Source organism: Charadrius vociferus, unplaced genomic scaffold (genome assembly GCF_000708025.1).
Source record: "Charadrius vociferus isolate BGI_N301 unplaced genomic scaffold, ASM70802v2 scaffold7, whole genome shotgun sequence".
Lineage (NCBI taxonomy): Eukaryota > Metazoa > Chordata > Aves > Charadriiformes > Charadriidae > Charadrius > Charadrius vociferus.
Window position 1 is genome coordinate 529094 of NW_009649308.1, and position 20159 is coordinate 549252.

At 47.6% G+C, this 20159-nt stretch overlaps 1 protein-coding gene across 1 annotated transcript in view; it reads right to left on the reverse strand.

Moving 5' to 3' along the window:
- Positions 1–3158: 3158 nt before the first annotated feature.
- Positions 3159–20159, reverse strand: part of GABRE (gamma-aminobutyric acid (GABA) A receptor, epsilon) — a 31626-nt gene continuing 14625 nt past the window's right edge. The window contains exons 4-9 of the mRNA XM_009889317.1: positions 12052–12272; positions 11369–11451; positions 9813–9950; positions 8063–8215; positions 4829–5031; positions 3159–3702 (exon numbers count right to left, since the gene is read on the reverse strand). Of these exons, the coding sequence (XP_009887619.1) occupies positions 3409–3702; positions 4829–5031; positions 8063–8215; positions 9813–9950; positions 11369–11451; positions 12052–12272 (1092 nt within the window). The 3' untranslated portion in view covers positions 3159–3408. The remainder of the gene's footprint in view (positions 3703–4828; positions 5032–8062; positions 8216–9812; positions 9951–11368; positions 11452–12051; positions 12273–20159) is intronic.

Below are 20159 nucleotides of genomic sequence, written 5' to 3' on the forward strand. Positions count from 1 at the left end.
TGGGCTGAAAGATGCTGCAGTACCATAACCTACTCCAGCATGATGGCAGAAACTACAGCATGGAGGGAAGGGCAGGTGATTTACGCTGGTCTAGGAGAGGACTGGTGGGGCTTGGCTACTGCTGCCTTGCTGAGCAAGGCCACACACGGCTACTGAATGTCTCTGTGTCCTGGATTCCCTGCTGATAGCTGGGAAACCTTTTTTCAGGAAACTGGAGCTTTGCAAAGTAATTCCAAAAAATGGTGGATTTTTCTTTCTGTCTTTTCTTAGCTTTCCTTTTTTGAGATACAGTAGAAACTTAAAAACATGATTGAATTTGTGCATGCCTTTATTTATTGAGCTATTTATGATGGGCACAGATTTCCCTAAGCCAAAAAGCCCCCTCCCTCCTCCTTCCCCAGCCTTAGTAATCAGCTTCCTTGTGTTCCAGCCCACGCTAGGCTATTTTCCTCTGTCAAATCCTCCATCATTGGTTAAATTACCTAGGTGTGTGTTGGCTTTATCTTTTTTTGGTGAAATCTTATAATCTTTCAAGTCTGCTTTGCCCAAGTCCCTGTCATCCTCTTAGGGCTCTTGTACACTCTGCTTCTTTCCTGGCTGATTCGGTAAAAGGTCTAATTTCAACAAGCTGCTGCTCTGAGGGCTGTGCTCCAGTGACAATCACCTGTGTCCATCAGTACTCCCAAGTGCTTTGAATCTACAGTGAATTGCAGATGTTCGGACTTCTTTGCCCATGGACGTTAAATTTTTCCCTCCCCTATCCCTTTCTCAGATGCTTCCCTTCTACGTTTTGCTGCCTGTGTTCACTGCAGCCTACATTGCCTGCACACCTTTTATGCCACCGTATTGTTAATGAGCATATTTGGCACGGACCCTGATTTGCCACCAGGGTGCCCCCTCCCACGCACACGCTAGCAGCTGCCTTCTGATACGTGAAGACATGCTTCACTCAGAGTCTGTCGCGTGAGCCAGTTTTAATCTAGGGTGCTCTTTCTTTTTGGCTCTCCACAGAGATCACAGGACCCTGTTTAATCCAGCTCGCTGTTGGTGTAGGGTTGAGTCATAGGAGGTTTTTCTGTTGCTACATCTAATAGCACTTTGCTATCAGGAGCAGAACATCAACCCGCTTGGCTGGGAGTTGGCACTGTCACCCAGCCGCTCTCCTTGTCTGGAAGTTGTTTTGATTCTTTTCTTAGACTTCTCCCTCTCTGTGTCTTTCTCTCTAAAACATTAATTTCCTCTAATTAGAGCCTCCTTAACAATTCTTTTTTCCTCTCTCCTCAGTTAATTTTCTCTAATTAGAACCTCCTTAATAATTCTTTTGCTAAATCAATTTCCTCAGTTAGAACCACCTGCCATAATTTCTTTCCATTCTTTCAAAAGCTGTCGGAGTAGCTAAGCAAATTATGCTTCTGGGTAACCTTTATCTCTTACTTGGTATTTTAAAAGAAGAACTGTAACAGGTTAGACAGGCACAATTTCCCCTTCCAGAGCTATGCTGGTCTGACCCCATTAGGTTATACTTAGCTGAGTGTTGTACTATTGTATACTTAATTAGGTGCTCTAGCTCTTCCTCTGGAACCAAGGTAAGGCTGTATTTATGAATGAATTAAACATGACACTTCATTATTCAGATCAGATTTAACAGTGTCAAAATCCATCTTTAAAGCAGATCAAATTGCTCTCTAAGAATATGTAAAACCTCCTGCCCCTGTAAGCTGTCCTGTGAGCCAGCCGTTCCTAACTTTTTCTCTGCAGCCATGCCAGCTTTCTTCTCGTGACAAGCCTTTTAAGTACTAATTGTTTCTAAAACATGCTGGTTTTAAAAATTTTTTTGTTCGTTTGTAATTTACACAGTAAGTAACTATTAATGGCACATTGCTTTTAACAATCATGCTGTGGGCCACATCAGCAGTTGGTATAAATGTGGAGGCAGCTGATTTACACATTATGGGCCTGAGTTGCCTCGGCTACATTACACAGTTTCTTCCCAGTTGAGACTGTATTATGCATTTCTCTAGCCCTTTAAGATGGACTGGAAGGAACCATCTCACTATGATGAGATGTCTCTTCATAGTCTGAGAAGTCTTCAAAGTCTCACCTTCCTGAAATCTACCAAGGATGACTTGCTCCGTTCTGATTTTGGGAACAAAATGGCCAAGTATTGGTGGCAACTGGGAGGAGCCATACAGCTTTAGTAAAGTCTGTTTTTTTATGTGAATATTAAAAAAAAAACAAAAAAAAAAAAAAGAAGTAAGGAAACACATCTGAGCTGCAGGAACACTCTCTCCCCACCACTGCTAGGTGCAGCACTGGTAGCTGATCATGTTCCCTTTTCTAGTACCGCTTTCTTAGCTTAGCACTTACTACGAAGCACAGATCTGATGTTTTCAACAAGCGTCAAGGAGAGCACTGCCTTGCTATGATGCATGGTACAATAGGGCCCCACTCACATGACACAGGGCAAAGAAAGCTATCTCACAACAGGCTCATGAGACTACTCCTGGTCTTTGTAACATAAGGACTTTCTCCCTCTTTTGGCTGTGCCCAAGGTAAGCTGCATAGCCTGCTGAAAGTCCTGATCACAAAGCAGAAATGTCACCGTGGGCCCTCAAGAGTCTGCTCCAGTAAGGCAGATGGGCCCTCCAGACTTGTGAAGTGCTTTTCACCACCATCTGATGAGAATCAGCAACACCTCAGTGGGTGGATGCTTTGGGTGTCACTTGGTACAACAAGTGGAGTGACCCGTGAGGAATGTTCCACGGATATTCTATGGGGAGCTGGTGGAGGCTTGCAGCTACGCCATCCTTGTCAGTGCCACTGTCAGCTTTCTGTGCTGGTTCAAAACATTTTAACCAAGCCCAGTTGCTGTGGGAAAGCTGTACTGCTGCCCTCTTTCACAGTTCATTCCTTCTGACCTTTCCAAGCCTCTAGCACTCCACAAAGTCTGTTCTGGTGGAAGTGGTGCAGAGGTTGTAAGATCTACTTGATTTCCTTTGCAGTCTTAATAACTATGCATAAAACTCTATTTACCATCACTTTCCATGGAATTTTGGAGTTGGATTGGATGGAAAAATGAAACGCATTAAGGTTTTTGTTTTTGACAAAATCCCTAATGTTTGAGATGGGAATAGGATGTTTTTGGGCAATCTTACAAGGAGTAAAATGCTGGTGGTGCTGGAAGGGAGTTGTTTGGGAAGGGTAGATTCTCTAAAAAGATATGTTAGAAGGCTAAAAAAAAGCTGTCTGGTTCTTCTCAGAAGAGATGAGAGAGCAGGAAGAGGGAATCACCAGGTTGGATTGTTCAGACCAACAATCGACTACAACGGAGAGATGCTGTTCTCTATACTCCTTGAGAAGCTCATTTTGCTGGTCTCCCAGTCCATTCCAGCTGAGGACGAAGAACTGCTAGAGATAGAGATAGGCAATCCAGTAGACAATGTTGAAGAGCAGGAAGGCGGTGGGGAAGAAGACACGAGAGTAGGAGTCCAGGCGGGAGATGTGAATGCGGACTCTTCCCTCCCGCCACATCCCTGTCTGACAGTCCTCAATGCAGCAGAAGAACCTCTCACATTCCTTTCCTTCCAGGCATGGGGAGCCGGGGTCTTCATCCTCATCCTCCTCTATCTCTGGGGGCCAGTGCATGATGTTGTTGATGTTGATGGTGGTAAAGGATGGCATCACCTGTGCACTGGCAGGTGGCTGCAATGAAGAGGGGTAGGTGGATTAAAGGAAGGAAAAGCCAGGAAAACATGCTCTAGACACCAAAACTCATCCAATTGGCAATAGCTCGGTTCATAGCACAGGTGCAGTTCAATGGAGAGGGATGACCGATCAGCCCCCATGCCTGCACTTGGTTGTAAATCACCACCTCGGCATACTGTGGGGTCTGGCAGCTCCCTGCGTGACTGTGAGTTTCCTCTCTGGCACCCTAGGGCATAGCCTTAGTCAGCAAAGATCTAATTGCTCTGATTCCCCACCTCTGTCACTAATAGTGCAGAAACAGGACCTGTTTGGTTTCAGCTGGGCTAGCCTCGTCTCTCATTCCCCTGAGCTCAGCTGTCTCTGAAGACACAGCACACAGTCCAGATGTGTCTTCTGGTTGCTGTCAGTTGCTGGAAAAAAAGCTGGTGAAATGCTGCATGTGACTCATAACCTCTTGGCCCAGGACAAGAGGTGTATCATCAGCCTCATGGAAGAGCTGTCTCCACCCGTGCTGGGAAATGAGGCTGGCACAGAAGAGAACTGTCTCTTTTTGGTCTCAGTTCTGTCCCCAACTCAGAGACCTCTATCAGCTGATGTGTCAGAAGTACCTGCCATGACCTTGGACAGATCTCAAGAGGATGATGACCACTCCAGGTTCACTATCCCCACACTCTGGAGGTCTTCTGATGGACAGACGACAAAAGAAAGTAGGTTTCTGCATCTCTCTGACCTAAGATACCTTTCTAATCCACAGAGATCAAACTGCTACAGCGGGAAGAACCTGAGTGTGGATCACCCTGTCTTGAAATGTACTTTCACATTTGGTCATGTGAGTCATCCTAAACCGTCCTGATAAGCTCTCCAACAATTCTGAAGAGAGCACAGAGTGCTTGGCTCTGACAGGGACCTCCTTGTTTTAGGGGAGCCTCAGCTGCTTCTTCTGGTTGTGTCTCGCCTTTCAGGTTCTCAGACCCAGCACATAGAGTGGTCTGAGCACCTTATAAACACAGTATTGGGCAGGCATTAAACCACATCAGCAGTTTCCAATGCAGGCTCGGGAGGGATATTTCTAAATAGCTTGGGGTTCTAACAGCATCCACCTCTTCTGGCCCCTTTGACCTACCAGCCTGGCTTTCCTGTTGTTGTGCTCAAGTGGTTTCTTGTTTCCCACCAGGTAGTTGAGTGTAGCATACTCCATGAGAGCTGCAAAGACGAAGATGAAGCACACAGAGACAAAGAGGTCCATGGCTGTGATGTAGGAAACACGGGGAAGGTGCTTGCGGGAGATGGTACTCAGGGTGGTCATCGTTAGCACAGTTGTGATACCTAAGAGAGAAAAGAGCTGATTTAAGTAATGAAGAGGAGCACTTCTGTCTTCTACGTGCATCCAGCCCCCAAAACATCCCCATTTTCCTTCTGTGGGAGAGAAATTGCTGTGGTTGTCTGGTCCCATTTTTACTCTGCTCAGCCAGACTCTGGTCTTGAGGTGCCCTCTGGCAATGTTTTAAGGAAAAAGAGGTGTTCAAAACCCAGGTGTCACACAGGCCATCAATGTAGACTGGTAAAGGAGCGGGGAACTTGGACTCTGCTTAAGGCTGTACACAGGGACAACTGCTTGGATGACGGGAGGAGAGTACGAAGGAAGGATATGCTAAGAGGCAACTACACTGGATAGATGGCCTTGGGCAGGCAATGGGTGAGTTGGGATTCAGGCAGTGATGTCTGGCTGAGTCAGCAATAAGCGTGGCAATGTCTCAGGTGACACAGGACTGCTGTTTCTGTCTGATGTGAACCACAGGTGGAATGCAAAAGTCTCTGTTCTTCTTCTTCTGTCTTTGAGCACTAGCTCCCAGGATGAATTTAGTCCAGTACAAAGCTCATCACAGAATCACAAAATGGTCAGGGTTGGAAGGGACCTCTGGAGATCATCTAGTCCAACCCCCCTGCCCGAGCAGAGTCATCTACAGCAAGTTGCACAGGATGGCATCCAGGTGGGTTTTGAATGTCTCCAGAGTGGGAGACTCCACAACCTCTTTGGGCAGTCTGTTCAAGTGCTCTGCCACCCTCAAAGTAAAGAAGTTCCTCCTCATGTTAAGATGGAACTTCCTATATTCAAGTTTGTGCCTGTTACCTCTTGTCCTATCACGGGGCACCACGGAAAAAAGACTGTTCCCATCCCCCTGGCACCTTCCCTTTAAGTATTTATAAGCATTAATGAGATCCCTCCTCAGTCTTCTTTTCTCTAGACTAAAACAACCCAAGTCCCTCAGCCTTTTCTCATAAGAGAGCTGTTCCAATCCCCTAATTATCCATATTCCCATATTCCTCAGGACTGCGAACTCCACTGGTGCATGATCACTGCAGCCCAGGCTGCCTCCAGTCTTGATGTCACTGATTAGCTCACTTGCATTGGTGACCATCAGGTCCAGTATCGCACCCCCTCTGGTAGGGCTGTCTATTACCTGGCTTAAGAAGTTATCCTCAATGTCCTCCAGGAGTGTCCTGGATTGCCTACAGCTTCTCGTGCTACTTTTCCAGCACATGTTGGGGTGGTTGAAGTCCCCCAGCAGCACAAGAGCCTGCGAGCATGATGCCTCCTGTAGCTGGAGTAAGAAGGCTTTGTCAATAGGCTCCCCTTGATCGGACAGCCTGTAGTAGACACCAACTGGAAGGTTCCCTTTGTTGCCGCAGTCACTAATTCTTACCCATAAGCTTTCAACCTGCTTGTGGCTATTCTTCAGAGACAGCTCTTCACAATCTATCTGTTTCTTGATGTCTGCAGGCAAGTGGGTAGGAGATGATAAGGAGTCTCTTTTGACTTGAATGGGGCTTAGAATTGTTTTTGCAGCAGCAGTAATGCTCACAGAGCTGTTTCCACAGATGAAGTATCATGAGCCAACAAAGGATCAGCTACAAGAGTTGGTACTGTGATCTCATCCACTGTTTTTCAGGATGTGGAGAAGCAGCAGGAACTCCACCTGTTTCTCCTTCTTTAGCAACCATCTAAATCCACCTGCCAGCCTTTCCTGGGGTCACCCCAATGGCTCTGGGTGGGAGCATGGCAAGAGATTTCATATTTTGCTGCTGTATTTGCATTAGCAGATGTGATGGGACTTCCCTTATATTTGAAATGCCAATGGAACTGGTCTGGTTTACATCTCCCTAATGTAGGCTGAAGGGCTTGAAATGTACGGGGGATCATTTGTATTAAGTACAACAGGGGCCGTGTACAGAATACATTAGCCTTGATGTGCTGAGGTCCCTTCCCACAGAGAGGGGCCCCCCTCCTGGGGAAACCTGCCTCTGTTTTTTGAGACAGCCACCATAGTGGGTGTCAGCTGCTCAGAACATTTTGCCTCTTGCTGTTCATTCCTTTCCCAGCCACGGACTATGGCGTACCCTCACCTCCACTGGAAATGACACCCCACTCTTTCTCCTGCTCTCCCCATGGGCACCAAAGAAATTGATTTTGATAGGGAGGTGGGGAGAGATGGTTAGAATGGATGGGCTCTGGATAGCCCTGCCTGATGCTGATGGCCCCTCTCCTCTCCCTCCCCGCAGAGGCCTGCAAACAGCTCTGGGAATGCTACCTCCAATTAAAGGGAAAGTCAGCGGGGCTGATGGGAAGGACAATGCTGGGAAGCAGAGCTTGCTGTAAAACGCAGATACAGCCAAAGTGCATTAAAGATTCGTAAGGACCTCTCTAGCGCCTATCAGAGAAGGATTCAATCAACCTAAGTTTTTTCCTGCCTCAAAAAGCCACTGCAGGTTGCTGAGAAAATTTAAACAACAGGCAGAGCCATTGCCACGTCCCGGACTCCCACTGTGGTGTGACTGACAGAGAAAGGCTGTACCTACAGGGCTTCCACATCCTGCCAGAGTCAGGACTCTATGGATACAACCGAGCAACTTTGCTCATTATCCTACAACCTTCACGTCACTCGTCCTACACTGAGCCCTTGAAAAGTCCTGAGGAAATGCAGCATACATCCATGTGACAGGAGCCCTTTGGCCAGCATTGCAATGCCACAGCTCACTCCTTCCCTCTCCCTTTCAGCACATGAGCATACCACATTGTCAACCAGGAAAAGACTGTGGTCAGATCTCAGATCAAGATATGAGAGTGTTGTGCTATCCCGAAATAATCCAGCAGTCCAAGCCAGCACAGCTGGAGATTCAGTTGAGCTTGATGATAATGTTACAAACCGAAAGAAGGAGGAGTGGACTGTCCTCCAGTAAGCTGAATAATGCCAGAAAATGGCGAAGGGCTTTAAGAGATTTTGTAGTTCCAACACTGCCAGTCTGCTGGCCCTGCAGAGATTGACAAGCAGCAGGCATGCAACAACCCCTCTCTTACCCAGGGATGTCCTGGCTGGTGTAGAGTCTCTCTTGATCCAGAAGGAAACCCAGGAAAGGACAACAGTCAGGATGCAGGGAATGTAGGTCTGAATGGCAAAATAACCCATACGTCTACTTAGGTCAAAAGAAACTGTCATCACCATGTACTCCCCTAGGAAAAAGCAACAGAGACATTGGAATCATAACACGTGGCTTCCTAAAACACAAAAATTGGCAAAGTTTCACAATTTGGAGTGGTTTTGATTAGGTTTTCTTGTTGTTTTAAGTGCCTGGTCAGCCGTTTTTGTGGCTGGCTTTGGAGCTGCCCAAATTGTCGGCTTCATGGACAGCTGTGTGGCTGGCCAAGTAGGTTTGGTGACTCAATGGCATTGTGGCTGGCTTGCTGGTTTGTGGCTAGTGGACTTTGTGGCTACCTGGCTGGCTCCGTAGCTGTCTGACCTAATGTCTTTTTGATTAATTTAAGAGCTGATTTTGTGGTTGCCCAACTGGCTATTTGGCTGGCTGGCTATGTGGCCACCAGGCTGCATTTGTACTGTCCTGCCTGTGTGTCCAAGCACATGAAAAGCACACTGGAAAAATTTCAGGGAAGGAACTATAGACAGTATTCATCTTCAGCTGATTGCTGCGAGGGTTTCTTTTCTATAGAAGCTATTTAGCTGTAACAAGCTACGTGGCCTGGCTTGCCAACTAACTACCTGAGCTGTGACAAAGGAGGTGTCCTTCAATCACTTTCATCGAGACTCTGGTTCTGCCCCTGGAAGAGGCATGTGGTGCTGTACATCCTAATTGCTCATTTGGCAACTTACAGCTGAGGTTCTTCCTCTTTTTCAGAGGCTCCTAGAGAGTATTGGAAGAAAGCCACTCGACAGCTCTAGGGTTAGGATGGAACTTGCAAGCAATTACCAAAAAAGAATTACAAACATCAGACAGCCATTGGTGCATTCAAGACACTTTCACTGCACCACTTCTTGTCCCAGTTTCTGCTGCCTTTCTACCTGGGTTAGAGGCTGGCTGCTGGCGTTGGCAATAGCAGCTTTCTGCAGAGTGGGAGAAACAGTACCCTGAACTTGCTGCTTCAGAGGGCTTAAAAATACGAGTTCACAAATTTGACCCCACCTGCAGGAACCCAAAGAGGCTTTCCTCAGTTGTCTGTGGGAAGGAAAGGGGATGTGAGCTATTAGAAGGAGGAGCTGAGGGGCCTCCATTCCCTGGTTTCTTCACACATGCAGCCTTGTTCCTGCCTCTTAAAGCATAATTTAGCTGTTCATCAGCTCCACACAACTTTACAGAAGTAAAGATTGAGACCTGCAAGTTCCAATTCCCCCACCCCTGTTCCGATTACAAGCATCACCCAGGGATCACATAGTATGCACATACTGCAGCAAGAGGGTATCTGAGCTCCATCTCCCCTCCCTCCTGACCCTTCAATTAGGGATAGCTTCATTCACACCAGCATTGCACCCCACAGTTCACAGATATCAGTGGTTCTGGCCTACCTCTGCTTCGTCTTCCCCTCACCCTTTAACTCCATCACTTCTGCTCCCTCTAGCAAAGGTCCACCCCTTCATTCTCCTTTAACTCCATCATCCTCTAGCAAAGGTCCACCCCTTCATTCTTATGTTTCTCTCTCTAACTCTGCTGTTGTGACCTTCCTTCCCCACCACTGTGGAGCTGTTTGATGACTCCTTTGCTTCCTACAAGGTCTCCACCATACTGGTGTTTCTGTGGGCTGTCTCCCTTTGCCTCACCTGCCCCAGTCCTGAGAACTTCTGAGGTGTTCCTCAGCCCCGTGAAGTCAAACTGGTAGAGTCTCCAGGTGCGCTGGTCAGAGACCTCAATGGAGTAGCGCCTCCAGCGATAGACAATCTCCTCACGCGGGTAGCCATCTGGGAAAAGCGGCAAGGACATCAATGAAAAACTATGTTGTGTGCCTCCAGCTCATTCACCACCCTGACTGCAAAAGCAGTGGCATCTCACTCTAGCTGTTTTGTAAACATGAAGCTTCCAAGCAGGTTATTTCTGATGCCTTTTGTTTAGATTCCCTTAGGCATCCCCACATGCAACAGGAATAAGGAGATCATCTCTCCTCGTGGGCTGCTTCAAATCCTAGGGATGGGAAAAGCAATGCTAGAAATGGAGCCTTTCTAAGGACTACAATGGTGGGAAGACTTGGGTTGCTGTAAGAGGACTCCCCTAGCTGGGGCAGCATGGGGCCTCCACCACTCCTCATGACTACCTTCCCAGGCGTGAGTACACCGGGAATAAAACGCTGCAAACGTGGGATGTAGCACGGCTGTGACTGCTCTGACTATCTCTGTACCTCTCACCCTGGGGGCTGACCTATGTATGGAAAAGAAGGGGTGCATTCTCCATGGAGAAGGAGAACTGGCTCCCGCAGGCCGGAGCACAGCTTCTCCTGGCTCTGGCTTTCTTGACAAAGAAACAAGCTTACTGTGAAGCAGAGACCTTGACAGCTACGAGAGAGTTCCTCAGTGGAGGGAAGGAGCAAGAGCTTGGCAGCTAGCTGAAAGTGTGTTTCTAATTATCAAGCATGTATGGCATGTACTGTTAATTAGCAAAGCATAGGATGGTGGGAGATGAGGGGATGGTATCTCCTCAGCATGCTGCCTCCCTCTGAAGCACCTCAGAGCCACGTGAACTGCATCTCTTCAGTGGCAGAGGAAGCGGGAGAGGTGAATTGTAAGCTAAGATGACTAAATCAAACTTCCAACCAACACATGGAGACAGGAATCTCTTGGTACAGAAAGGCTCCCTGCAAAATTGCCAGTAGAGATGTGCCAACATTAGCAGCCCTCTCTGCTGATGAGAATGGACATGTGGGGACTGAAAGGGGTGGTCTGAGTACCCCTCCTTTGCGATGGCCTTGGGTGCAGAATGTGGGCCTGTCTCTGGGCTGAGGTCTGGAAAGCCAAGCTGTCCCCTCAGAGAGTGGGAGAAGGGGGAAGATGCAAGGTGGGATGGGTGCCATTTGTTTGCCAGCTGAAGGGATATATTCTGTCTGGTAAGTCAGAGTGACCAGAAGGTCAGTGAAATAGTCACCTCCATCCATCCACCCAAATTACGGAGAAACTCAGAGGCGCTGTGAATCTGTCCCTGAAGACCTCTGCTAGCTCAGGAGCAGGAGGACGCTTCAGGACGTGACAGATAATGGCCAAGGAAGACGGTCATAAAGATTAGGTGCAAAATGTAGCTAGAACGCAGGATAGTCTCCCCAGAAGAGTTTTACTGTACTGGGGTTTCTCTGTTTGCCTTCTAAAACTATTTTAAAAACATGTATACTCACAACTGGAAAAAACCAAAGGACAGGAGTGAGTGTCCATTGGGAAATTCTGCAGCTGCAGCAGACATTCAGCCTCGATTGTCAGCCTGAGAGAGGAAGAGAACAAGAGGGAGACTGAGATTTTGTGTTGGTGAAGGCGGTTTGATTCCAACACCACGATGACACAGAAGGATTCTTGCTTCCTTGGGAGAGAAACACTAATTTGTTGAAGATCAGTCTGTTTGCAGAAACATTTCAAAACAGCAGCAAAACAAAACATATGTTTGGATGTTTTCAAAGTGAGAAAAAACGTCTCATTTTCACATTCAAAAAGCCTTTTTGTTTAGAGAGCTTTACAGATTGATTTATAGGAGTGAGAATTTATGGGAACAAAAGCCACATGTTTATTATCGGAATGAAATAGCTGGACTGACCAACACAAACTTTTAAAGGATTTTTGGTTTAGGAAACCATTTGTAGTTTTGACTTTTTTTCTAGGTATGATATGGAAAAACTGTTTGATTTCTTGGAAGCCTTCATCCTGGGAAGAGGAAGCCCATTCTGCAACCAATATTGGATGTGTACTCCCATCAGTGCTGCGAGACATCTCCACTACTCTGTCCTAGGGCACCTGGAAACCTCCTCTACTTTGAACAGCTCCTTGTTCCCTCACCTCAGCAGCCAGCTACAGTGCCTGCTGGATGTACCTGAGCGTGTAGAGTACTTTTCCGTCATTCCAGATGCGGAGGAGCTGATTAGGAGTGGTTATCCAGTGGGAATCGGCCCGCTTGGAGTTCCTAAAAAAGGTATCTGGGATCCAGATGCGGCTCACCATGTTGGTGTTCAGCGTGAGGGCCTTCAAGGTGCTGTTGAAACGAAGACGCCGGTCATACCACGTCTGAGCAAAGAAGATATCAATGGTGTATTCCTGTGAAAGAGAAGGAAGAACATGTCTTTCTGAGAGGGATTCAGGCAAACCAGAGCCCTGTCCTCTGGTCTGCAGGCCACCATTTAAGAGTCACAGCCAGAACATTTGCTTTTTAAGTCTGGAAGCAGGTGTTGGTGACCACTGACACCTTTCTAAGCTCATCTTTAGCTCAGGGTCACGACATCCATGGCACACTTAGCAAGAGCCAAAGACTGTGTGTTGACTGGTGAACTGAGACGCAGCATGTTTGGCCTGATGCATGCCTGGAAAGCCAAGCCCATATGAACAAAGGCTTGGACTTCCTCTTGACAGACAACTCAACCCAAACAGTCCTCTAAGCACAGGCGTGAAGGGGCAGTGTGGACATTGGCTGAATCCAGTTCCAAGTTCAGCTACACCTCTCAAGCACAGGCAAGGAAAGCTACTCACCAGCTTACCAGAGAAGGTAAGCACACAGCTCTTTTTGTTATTTATTAGGATACAGCCCAGCAGTGCTCCATATACCTCATTCGTACATATAGCAACAGTAGTGTTGTGCATAAACCTAGTGAGAATCCATCCCTTGCTGCAGGACTTATACTATAAAGGGTTTAAAAATGGGGTAGTATGGGTTCCCCGGCAGATACACCTTGCTGAAGATTAGAAAAGAAAGCTGGTGCTGGCGCAGGGCTGCTATGGACTCAGCTCTTGGTGCAACCAGTTCAAAATCTTGAGTCTTTTGCAGACAGAAACAGCTTCCACCATAATAAGGACCTTTGGTTTTGGTGAGAGACAGGGTATCCCAGCTCACCCATAACTAGCAGTTCTGGGAAGCAGCTCCTGTCTGGATTGGACTGTCAGTAGTCCACATCATTAGTCCACTGTTCTGCTGCTTGCTGCTGCAAGCCAATTTGCTCTTTACCCTCTTTTTCAGACTGCCTGAGAAGGTGCTAATTAGTGCCATGCAGGAACATGTCTGGCAGTCAGTGGCTGTCTGAACCAGACCCCCAAATCCAGTTCCACCAGACTGCAATAAAGGCTATCACATGCTCCTGACAGCTCCTCTCTGACTTGGACTTTGCTCCCTTTCACTCCTGTTAAAACGCTCATGATCACAAAGGCATCGTCTCCCTCTCTCCTCTGGGCAGATAAGAACAATGTCTGACTTTGCCATCTCTCCCTCCCATTTGTCTCCTCCCTCTATTGATTTATCTCGGTCAAATTTTTATGACTGCAGCACATCCTCTGTCTGCTGCCCTCACTGCTGGTTCAGAGCTGACTTCCCCAGACCATGCCGTTAAAATAGATGCGGTCCTCTCAGCATGCTCCCTTGGGACAGTGTCCCCTGCCTGGGGGAAGCAGAGCAGGGCAGTGCACTCCCTGCTTCATTTTCCTCACCCTCACTCCACTGTCAGCCAACTGGTGATGAGTGATTGGTACCAAAAACATCCCTTGCATGGGAATGAGATCATGAGAAAAGTGCATTTGCCATCAGGTGGTCTAGTCACTCTCTGGACTGATCCTTCACCCTGGTTAGACAGGGATGAGCAAAGGTGATGGGGATGAGGTCCTAACATAGCTCTAAATGGGGACAGATGCAGCATGTTCAAAGTGATGGTGTTGCCTCCACAGTTCATTCAAAACAGACATAGAGCTAGGATAGCAGCAGCCCTCAAAGCCAAGTGTACAAGTGTTTCCACTCCCTGAAAACAGGAGGTGGAGAGAGCCCACTCCAGCATCTGAATGCTCTGGATCGCACTGGGTGCTGCTTGGACATAGGGTATGTAGCGATGAAGGCATGGATCATGTTGTGAAACAGTGAAATAGAGCCCACAGGTGGGCAAAGATGCATTGGCACAGCTGGGACAAGATGGAGGAATGGCAGCCCAAGAAAATGCCATTGATGGGAAGAGCTGACTTTATTTTGCTTCAGGACGTTTTCTTTTCCTTGCCAGGTGTTGGGGCCAAAATAACACAACATTTGACATATTCTCCCCTGCCCCTGCAAACCTTGTTTTAGCCAGTATGAGCTTACATTGCTCCTCCTCAATATTCTGGTGTAGTAGAAAGCAACTAAAAATGCAATGATAAAGCCATGTTAGATGCCCCTATCAGTTTCACCTCCTAACTGGAGTCACTGGTGAGATCTTGCTTCTGGGCTGGCTGCTCAGGTCAGATGTCCTGCTGTAAAGTTCAGCATTCGAGTCTGGGATAACCAATGATAACATTTCGGGAGAGTGGAGGGTCAGCTATCCCAGGGGTTTAGTATTTGTTATCAAGCCCAGATTTTCAGAAGGGATCAGCATTAAAGAGCTCCTCTTGTGCCATTCATAGCCAGTCTTTCCAAAAGGTGTAGTGCACAAGTCAATCAGCTCTTCTGAAAAATCTGAGCTGTTATTGTTACTGTCCTGTGGTTTGATCTAATTTCAGTGGCTATTATAAGCACAGGTATTCACGAGGAAGAACTTATTAGCTGAGCTGGCTCCCTCGCTGCTAGGTGGGGAACCCATTGGGAAACGCTGGCATTTACAAATGTATTTTCATTCAGAATTATCTGAGGCAAGATTTATACAAAAATGCTCTGGCTTTTGCGAGCACTTTTACCCTCCCGATTCTCTCCCGCATCCCAGTGGGGGGGAGTGAGTGAGTGGCTGTGTGGGGCTTAGTTGCTGGCTGGGGTTAAACCAGGACAGTTCCTGAAGACTTTAGCACCTGCTCCGATCAGGTGCTGTCTGCATTGGTGCTGAGGAACCTTGCACAACTGCGGCTCTGCGTTGATCAGCTGCAGGACAGTGCTCAGACCCTGAGCATTAACCAGATCCCACTTAGCTGTAGGCATCTGACCAAGGCGATTAAAATAGGAGGTGTTTGATCATAGATTCCCTGCAGTCATTAGGGTAGGCACTTCCAGAGGGAGATCCCAATATGAAGCAGTTCAGGTTGTCTTCTGGAAATGCCTCACTCTTACTGACCTCAGAAGAGTCCAGGTTGAATAGTGGAAGTTTGGCAGGATGAGTTCAGCCCCTAAAACTTACAGCAGTGCTGTTTCTTGAACTCCTGCACCCCTGTAGTTTCTCTCTGTCACTGATTCATTCTCAAGCATCAGGAAGAGACTTCTTTATACCTCAACTTCCCCATGTGGAAAAAGGTTATTGTAAAATACGCCTCCAACATTACTGTACCATCTGCTGTGCAGCACATGGAGGTTGTTAACTTCTCTGTAAAAGCACGGGCTTTTTTAGTGTTTTCAACAGAAGGAGCTAGTGAAATAAGAGGAATCGCTCTAAGAGTTAGGTCGTGCCATTTGGATCACACATGGGGTAGCACACACGTTGGCATGCATGCAATATTACATCAAACTTCAGTCATAAAATAATAAACCACCCGTAAGGCAAACACTGAAGACTGCCTACCCTAAATACTATCACGTGAGTTTATCCACTGCTGAGGAACGCCCTGCAGCATCGCCGCTGCTAGCTGTGTGGGCTTGTGTCCAGCTCAGCCTTTCAGCATGTCCCTGCTGGCCCTTGGTCACTGTCATCACCTGGCACTGCCGCACATCACTGATCAGTCCTCGTTTTCTTCATGTGGGCAGCACAGATGCTGGTGGAAACCCAGTTCCAGAAAACGGTAAAATCTGAAAACATTTAATGGCAAAAAACCTGTCCCGGAAAAGAGCATTTGCAGGAAATAAGGGGATGTGAAGTTGACAATAATATTTCATCTTGGAAGAAAAAAAATAAAACAAACCCAAAAAGATTTTACTGCACTCTCAAAACCTTTCATTTTTAAAAATGTAGTTTAAGTGAAAAGCTGCGGAATTTCCATGTGAAAAGTCATTTCAAAGAAAACCCCAAAATATTCAATCCAAAAGAAAATAAACAGGTTCAGAAATCAGCCTGAGAGCTGGGAGCTGGCCCCTGTTCCCATTGTCCACTACCCTAAGCCCTGCTCCTTGGGTCATCCCAGCCCCAGCCGCTCTGCCCCAACCTTCACGGCCCTGGAGCACATCCCTGCTCCCCACCCCGATACAGCAAGGACATCCAGCCTGGCCCCAGTTAGCTCCTCTCTCACCTCTGTCTGTATGTGCACACACATGGGAACTCAGCCCGTAATCCCAGTTGGATTTGGCCCCAGAAACTCTACTCTAGACTAAGTTCCACCCTGGGTTCAGAGCAGATACGAGTTAGGGCCACCCAATTTCAGACTAACAGCTTAAACTCACAGGGTTAGCATGACACAACTCGAAATTAACAGTTTGTATTTTCAGGTTACCTTGTACACCAAATAAGCACAGCTCTGCACTGCCAGAAGATCCTTTTCAAATGGCTCAAAGCAAGTTTGTGTGTGCAGTTCAGCTGACCCCTCCCAAGGGTGCAATTAGTGGGATACAGAGGAGGTGGTACCCCATGGTTCCTCTGTATCCATCTATGAGCTTGTTTCTCTGTGTTCTTTAAGATTTCAGCTTTCTGACAAATGCCGAAGAGAGAAGCAAAGCCATGAGAGAAAGTTGTCTTCATAAATTAGGATGAAATTAAGAATTTAAAGGTGTTTTTTGCGACTTCACTTGTATTTGACAGCAACAAGAAAACCTCCAAACAGAGGAGACAGAGACCTGGAAACAGGTTCCTCCATCTTCCTCTATGGGAGAGATAGCTTGGAAAAATCCTAAATAACAGTGGGGCTGAGAGATTAATATCCCAGCCAGTCTCATTCTAGCTCTTATTGTTCTGATATTTGTCTTTATTCATAGAGGCCCCTTCCCTCTGCACCACCAAGCAAATCCCAGTACAATAAAGCAGGCTGCTTTCCTGGGAAGCACGGCCAGCATTTCAGGTGGGCTGACACGAATCTGATGGGTCCACGCTGTCAATCACAGAGCTAACCAAAGCAAGTACTACAGACAAACTCTTTGCAGTGCTGCAATTCAGGAAAATCTCAGGAGTTATTGGAGGAGACCCAGGAACGGAGTGTATTTCATTCAAGGGCTGGTAGGTCGCCCTGTGCAGCTCGAGGCAAGCCAGGAAGCCTCTCCTCCAGTCTCCCTCTTCTGCAAAACAGGGCTCAGCCCAAGCATCCCCACTTCAGATAGAACTACGTTCAGCAGCTTCACAGCCCTGCACAGGTGAGCATTTTCCTCTCCATGACATCCCACACATCCCTCCCAGCCTGCAAACATCTCTGACAACCCCTGGGCTGCTCCCAGCAGCCAGCTCCATGTCCCAGGGAACAAAGCTCAATAACAGCAAAAAGTCTGGACACGCTCTCCACACTCGGATAACTAAATAAAATAACCTTATTTTAGAATAATCTTCAAATCTGATGCACAACTTCTTGTCCCCATAGCTTGCAGGCAGGAACGTGCTTCTAGCGTGGCACGTGCAAGCACTCCCAAAGGCAGCAAGCAGAGAGGACGTGTACTAACAGCATCTACTTAGGTCTGACACCAACCACTTCAGTGAGTGGTTGGGCAGTGTCAGGTTTCTCTCAGTTCTCCCGTTAGTTGTGTGAGACACCTCGCTTGTGGATGTCTCTCTGTCCCTGCTCTGGGTGAGGTTTATCTCCCCAACACAAAGAGCAAAAGAATGAGAATATAAGTTCTATTATGTTTCCAAGGTCCTCCTCTCTCCAAATCAGACCCCAGAGAGCCTTCTGGACATGACGCCGGAGTGACTAGGGAAGCTAGCAAGGACAAAAGGAGTACAGCTCAGATGATCTGTGTTTTCAAGGTGACACACTGAACTTCCCATCTGTTTCACTTCTGCAGCAACACCGGCAGCGCTGTCCTTGTCTGAATGTCTTTCGCCTCTGCCCAGGGAATCTCAGTTGAGACAGTTTTCTTTTTATAATACAAACTCGCTGTTAAAAAACATCACCATGTCCTGTGCTCATGCCAGGAGCCTTCAAACAAGACATGCTGTACATGCTGCTCTGTCGATCGCAAACTCCCCAATCATGGCTTGCTCACCCTTGGAGTTTCTGCAGACGGGAACTGGACAGGGCTTTCGAAACCAAGTGCTGGCTTCTGAGATCTCTACCTGCCTGTTCCCACACACCTCTGCTCATGCCTGCTCCCATGCAGGTCCCTGTCCAAGCAGGGACACCTAAAAGGCAGGCAGGCTTTTATACCCATGACAGCCAACAGCCCCAGACTGTCTCTTTCCTGTCAAACCCTTTCTTCTGAGCTGTTCCCTTGCACCACCCCTTCCTGTCCTTCAGTGATGTTACTCCTCACATGCAACCCCAGGATGGCTGCTGATTGCTACGGTGCCTGTTCTTTTCATGGGAACATAGCCTGGCACACAGAGTCTCCCACTCTGAGCCCCAGGGGCACGTGACCTAGATGTGTGCATTTTAGCATCTGATTAACAGTCATTACCCAAAGGATCAAGGAAAGTCCTTGAGTCGAGACATGACATCAGCCAGACTCTGGTTTATAGAAGCACAGTCTGTCTGTACTGTCCCTGACGAGGTCATTACTGAAAAGGCAGAGGCGCGGACACAGGATGCTATATGCAGATGGGGCAGAATTAATTAAAGGGGAAAGATACTGAACACTCAATGAAGTATTATGCAAAGCAACCCAGGGAAGAAGGTGCCTCTTTCTTTAATTTTTTTTCACCACAGGACAGGACATGACCTGGGTGGAAAGTCACATGTAAGCACTTTCTGATGCGAACAAGGATGCAGCCCAGTTACCATGATCTCTTGGAAATGCCTGGGCTGCTTGCAGAGCAAAGCCACACTTGTCCAAAGTCTTGTTTTCATGTCAAACCTTACTGCTAAAGGCTTCAACGCTCCCCATGATGTTGGGCTTGAAGCAACTTTGTGCTGGAAGAAGAAAGCAGGTGGGGGAAGACAAGAGGTGAGGACAGAAGCACGTAGGAAAACTGGAAGAGAATACTTAGCACTTCGGGCAGGTGCTCTTGTTTGTCCTTTAAGCTCATGGGGTGTTTGACGAGACAAAAAGAAATTTCCTTTGAAAGGGCTAGAAGATAAACCTTCTCGCTGCATACAATTAACTCCCCAAGATTGCTCCTCCAGGACAGCTTGGCAAGATTCAGATGAGAAGCTGGAATTTCTTTAATTGCACTTCCCATTCCGGTGCCACCCACTGTGATTAAAATGAAACACTGGGAGGGGCAGTCTAATACTGCCCAGGACTGGGAGAGCAACTGTTGCAGCTCCCCTGTACCAGGCAGAGGAAGGTAGGAGATCCCATGAATCCCCCAAGGTGTCCAGTCCTAAACACTCCTGCGGAGGGGTGTCTGGAATGCTCAGCTTGTCCCCATGGAGACACCTGCAAGTCTATCGTTGCCTGGGAACGTGATCTGTTGCTCCAGTTCTGACGTGTTCCTTGCCCCATCGCTCTGTCCTTACAAAACTCACCCCTGGATTCCCATGAGGTTGCCTGCAGGATCCTGCTCAGTTCAGGAGCTGGACACTGCAGCCTCACTGCCTCCTCCCTAGGATGGAGAGGCAGGAATGAGAGCAGTATCTTGTTGTGGCAACAGGGAAACAGCCCTCAGGTGAAGCGAAGGAAGGCAGGAAAGTCTTCCAAACATTAAATGACATAAGTGCCTTAAACTGTCAGAGGCATGTGGCTGTGTAGTTTTGAAGTATTAGAGCAAGCATCCTCCTAAGCTTAGGGCTTGCCAGCTGTGCCTGTCTCCCTGCCTCCAATGGGGTACCTCATACAGAAGGGACCACCACTGGCATCACCACTGGCTTTGTCAGACGCCAGTACAGCGTACTGCTGCTGCTGGCTCACCAGATAGACTAGGGGGTGTCAACACTGCCTCTGAGATTTAGGCTCTGATTCTCATTTACATCCAGTCCCTATCTGGGGTGGGCTGAGGGTTTTGGAGAGGTAGAGTAGTCCATAGTAGTCTGTAGACCTTTGTAAAG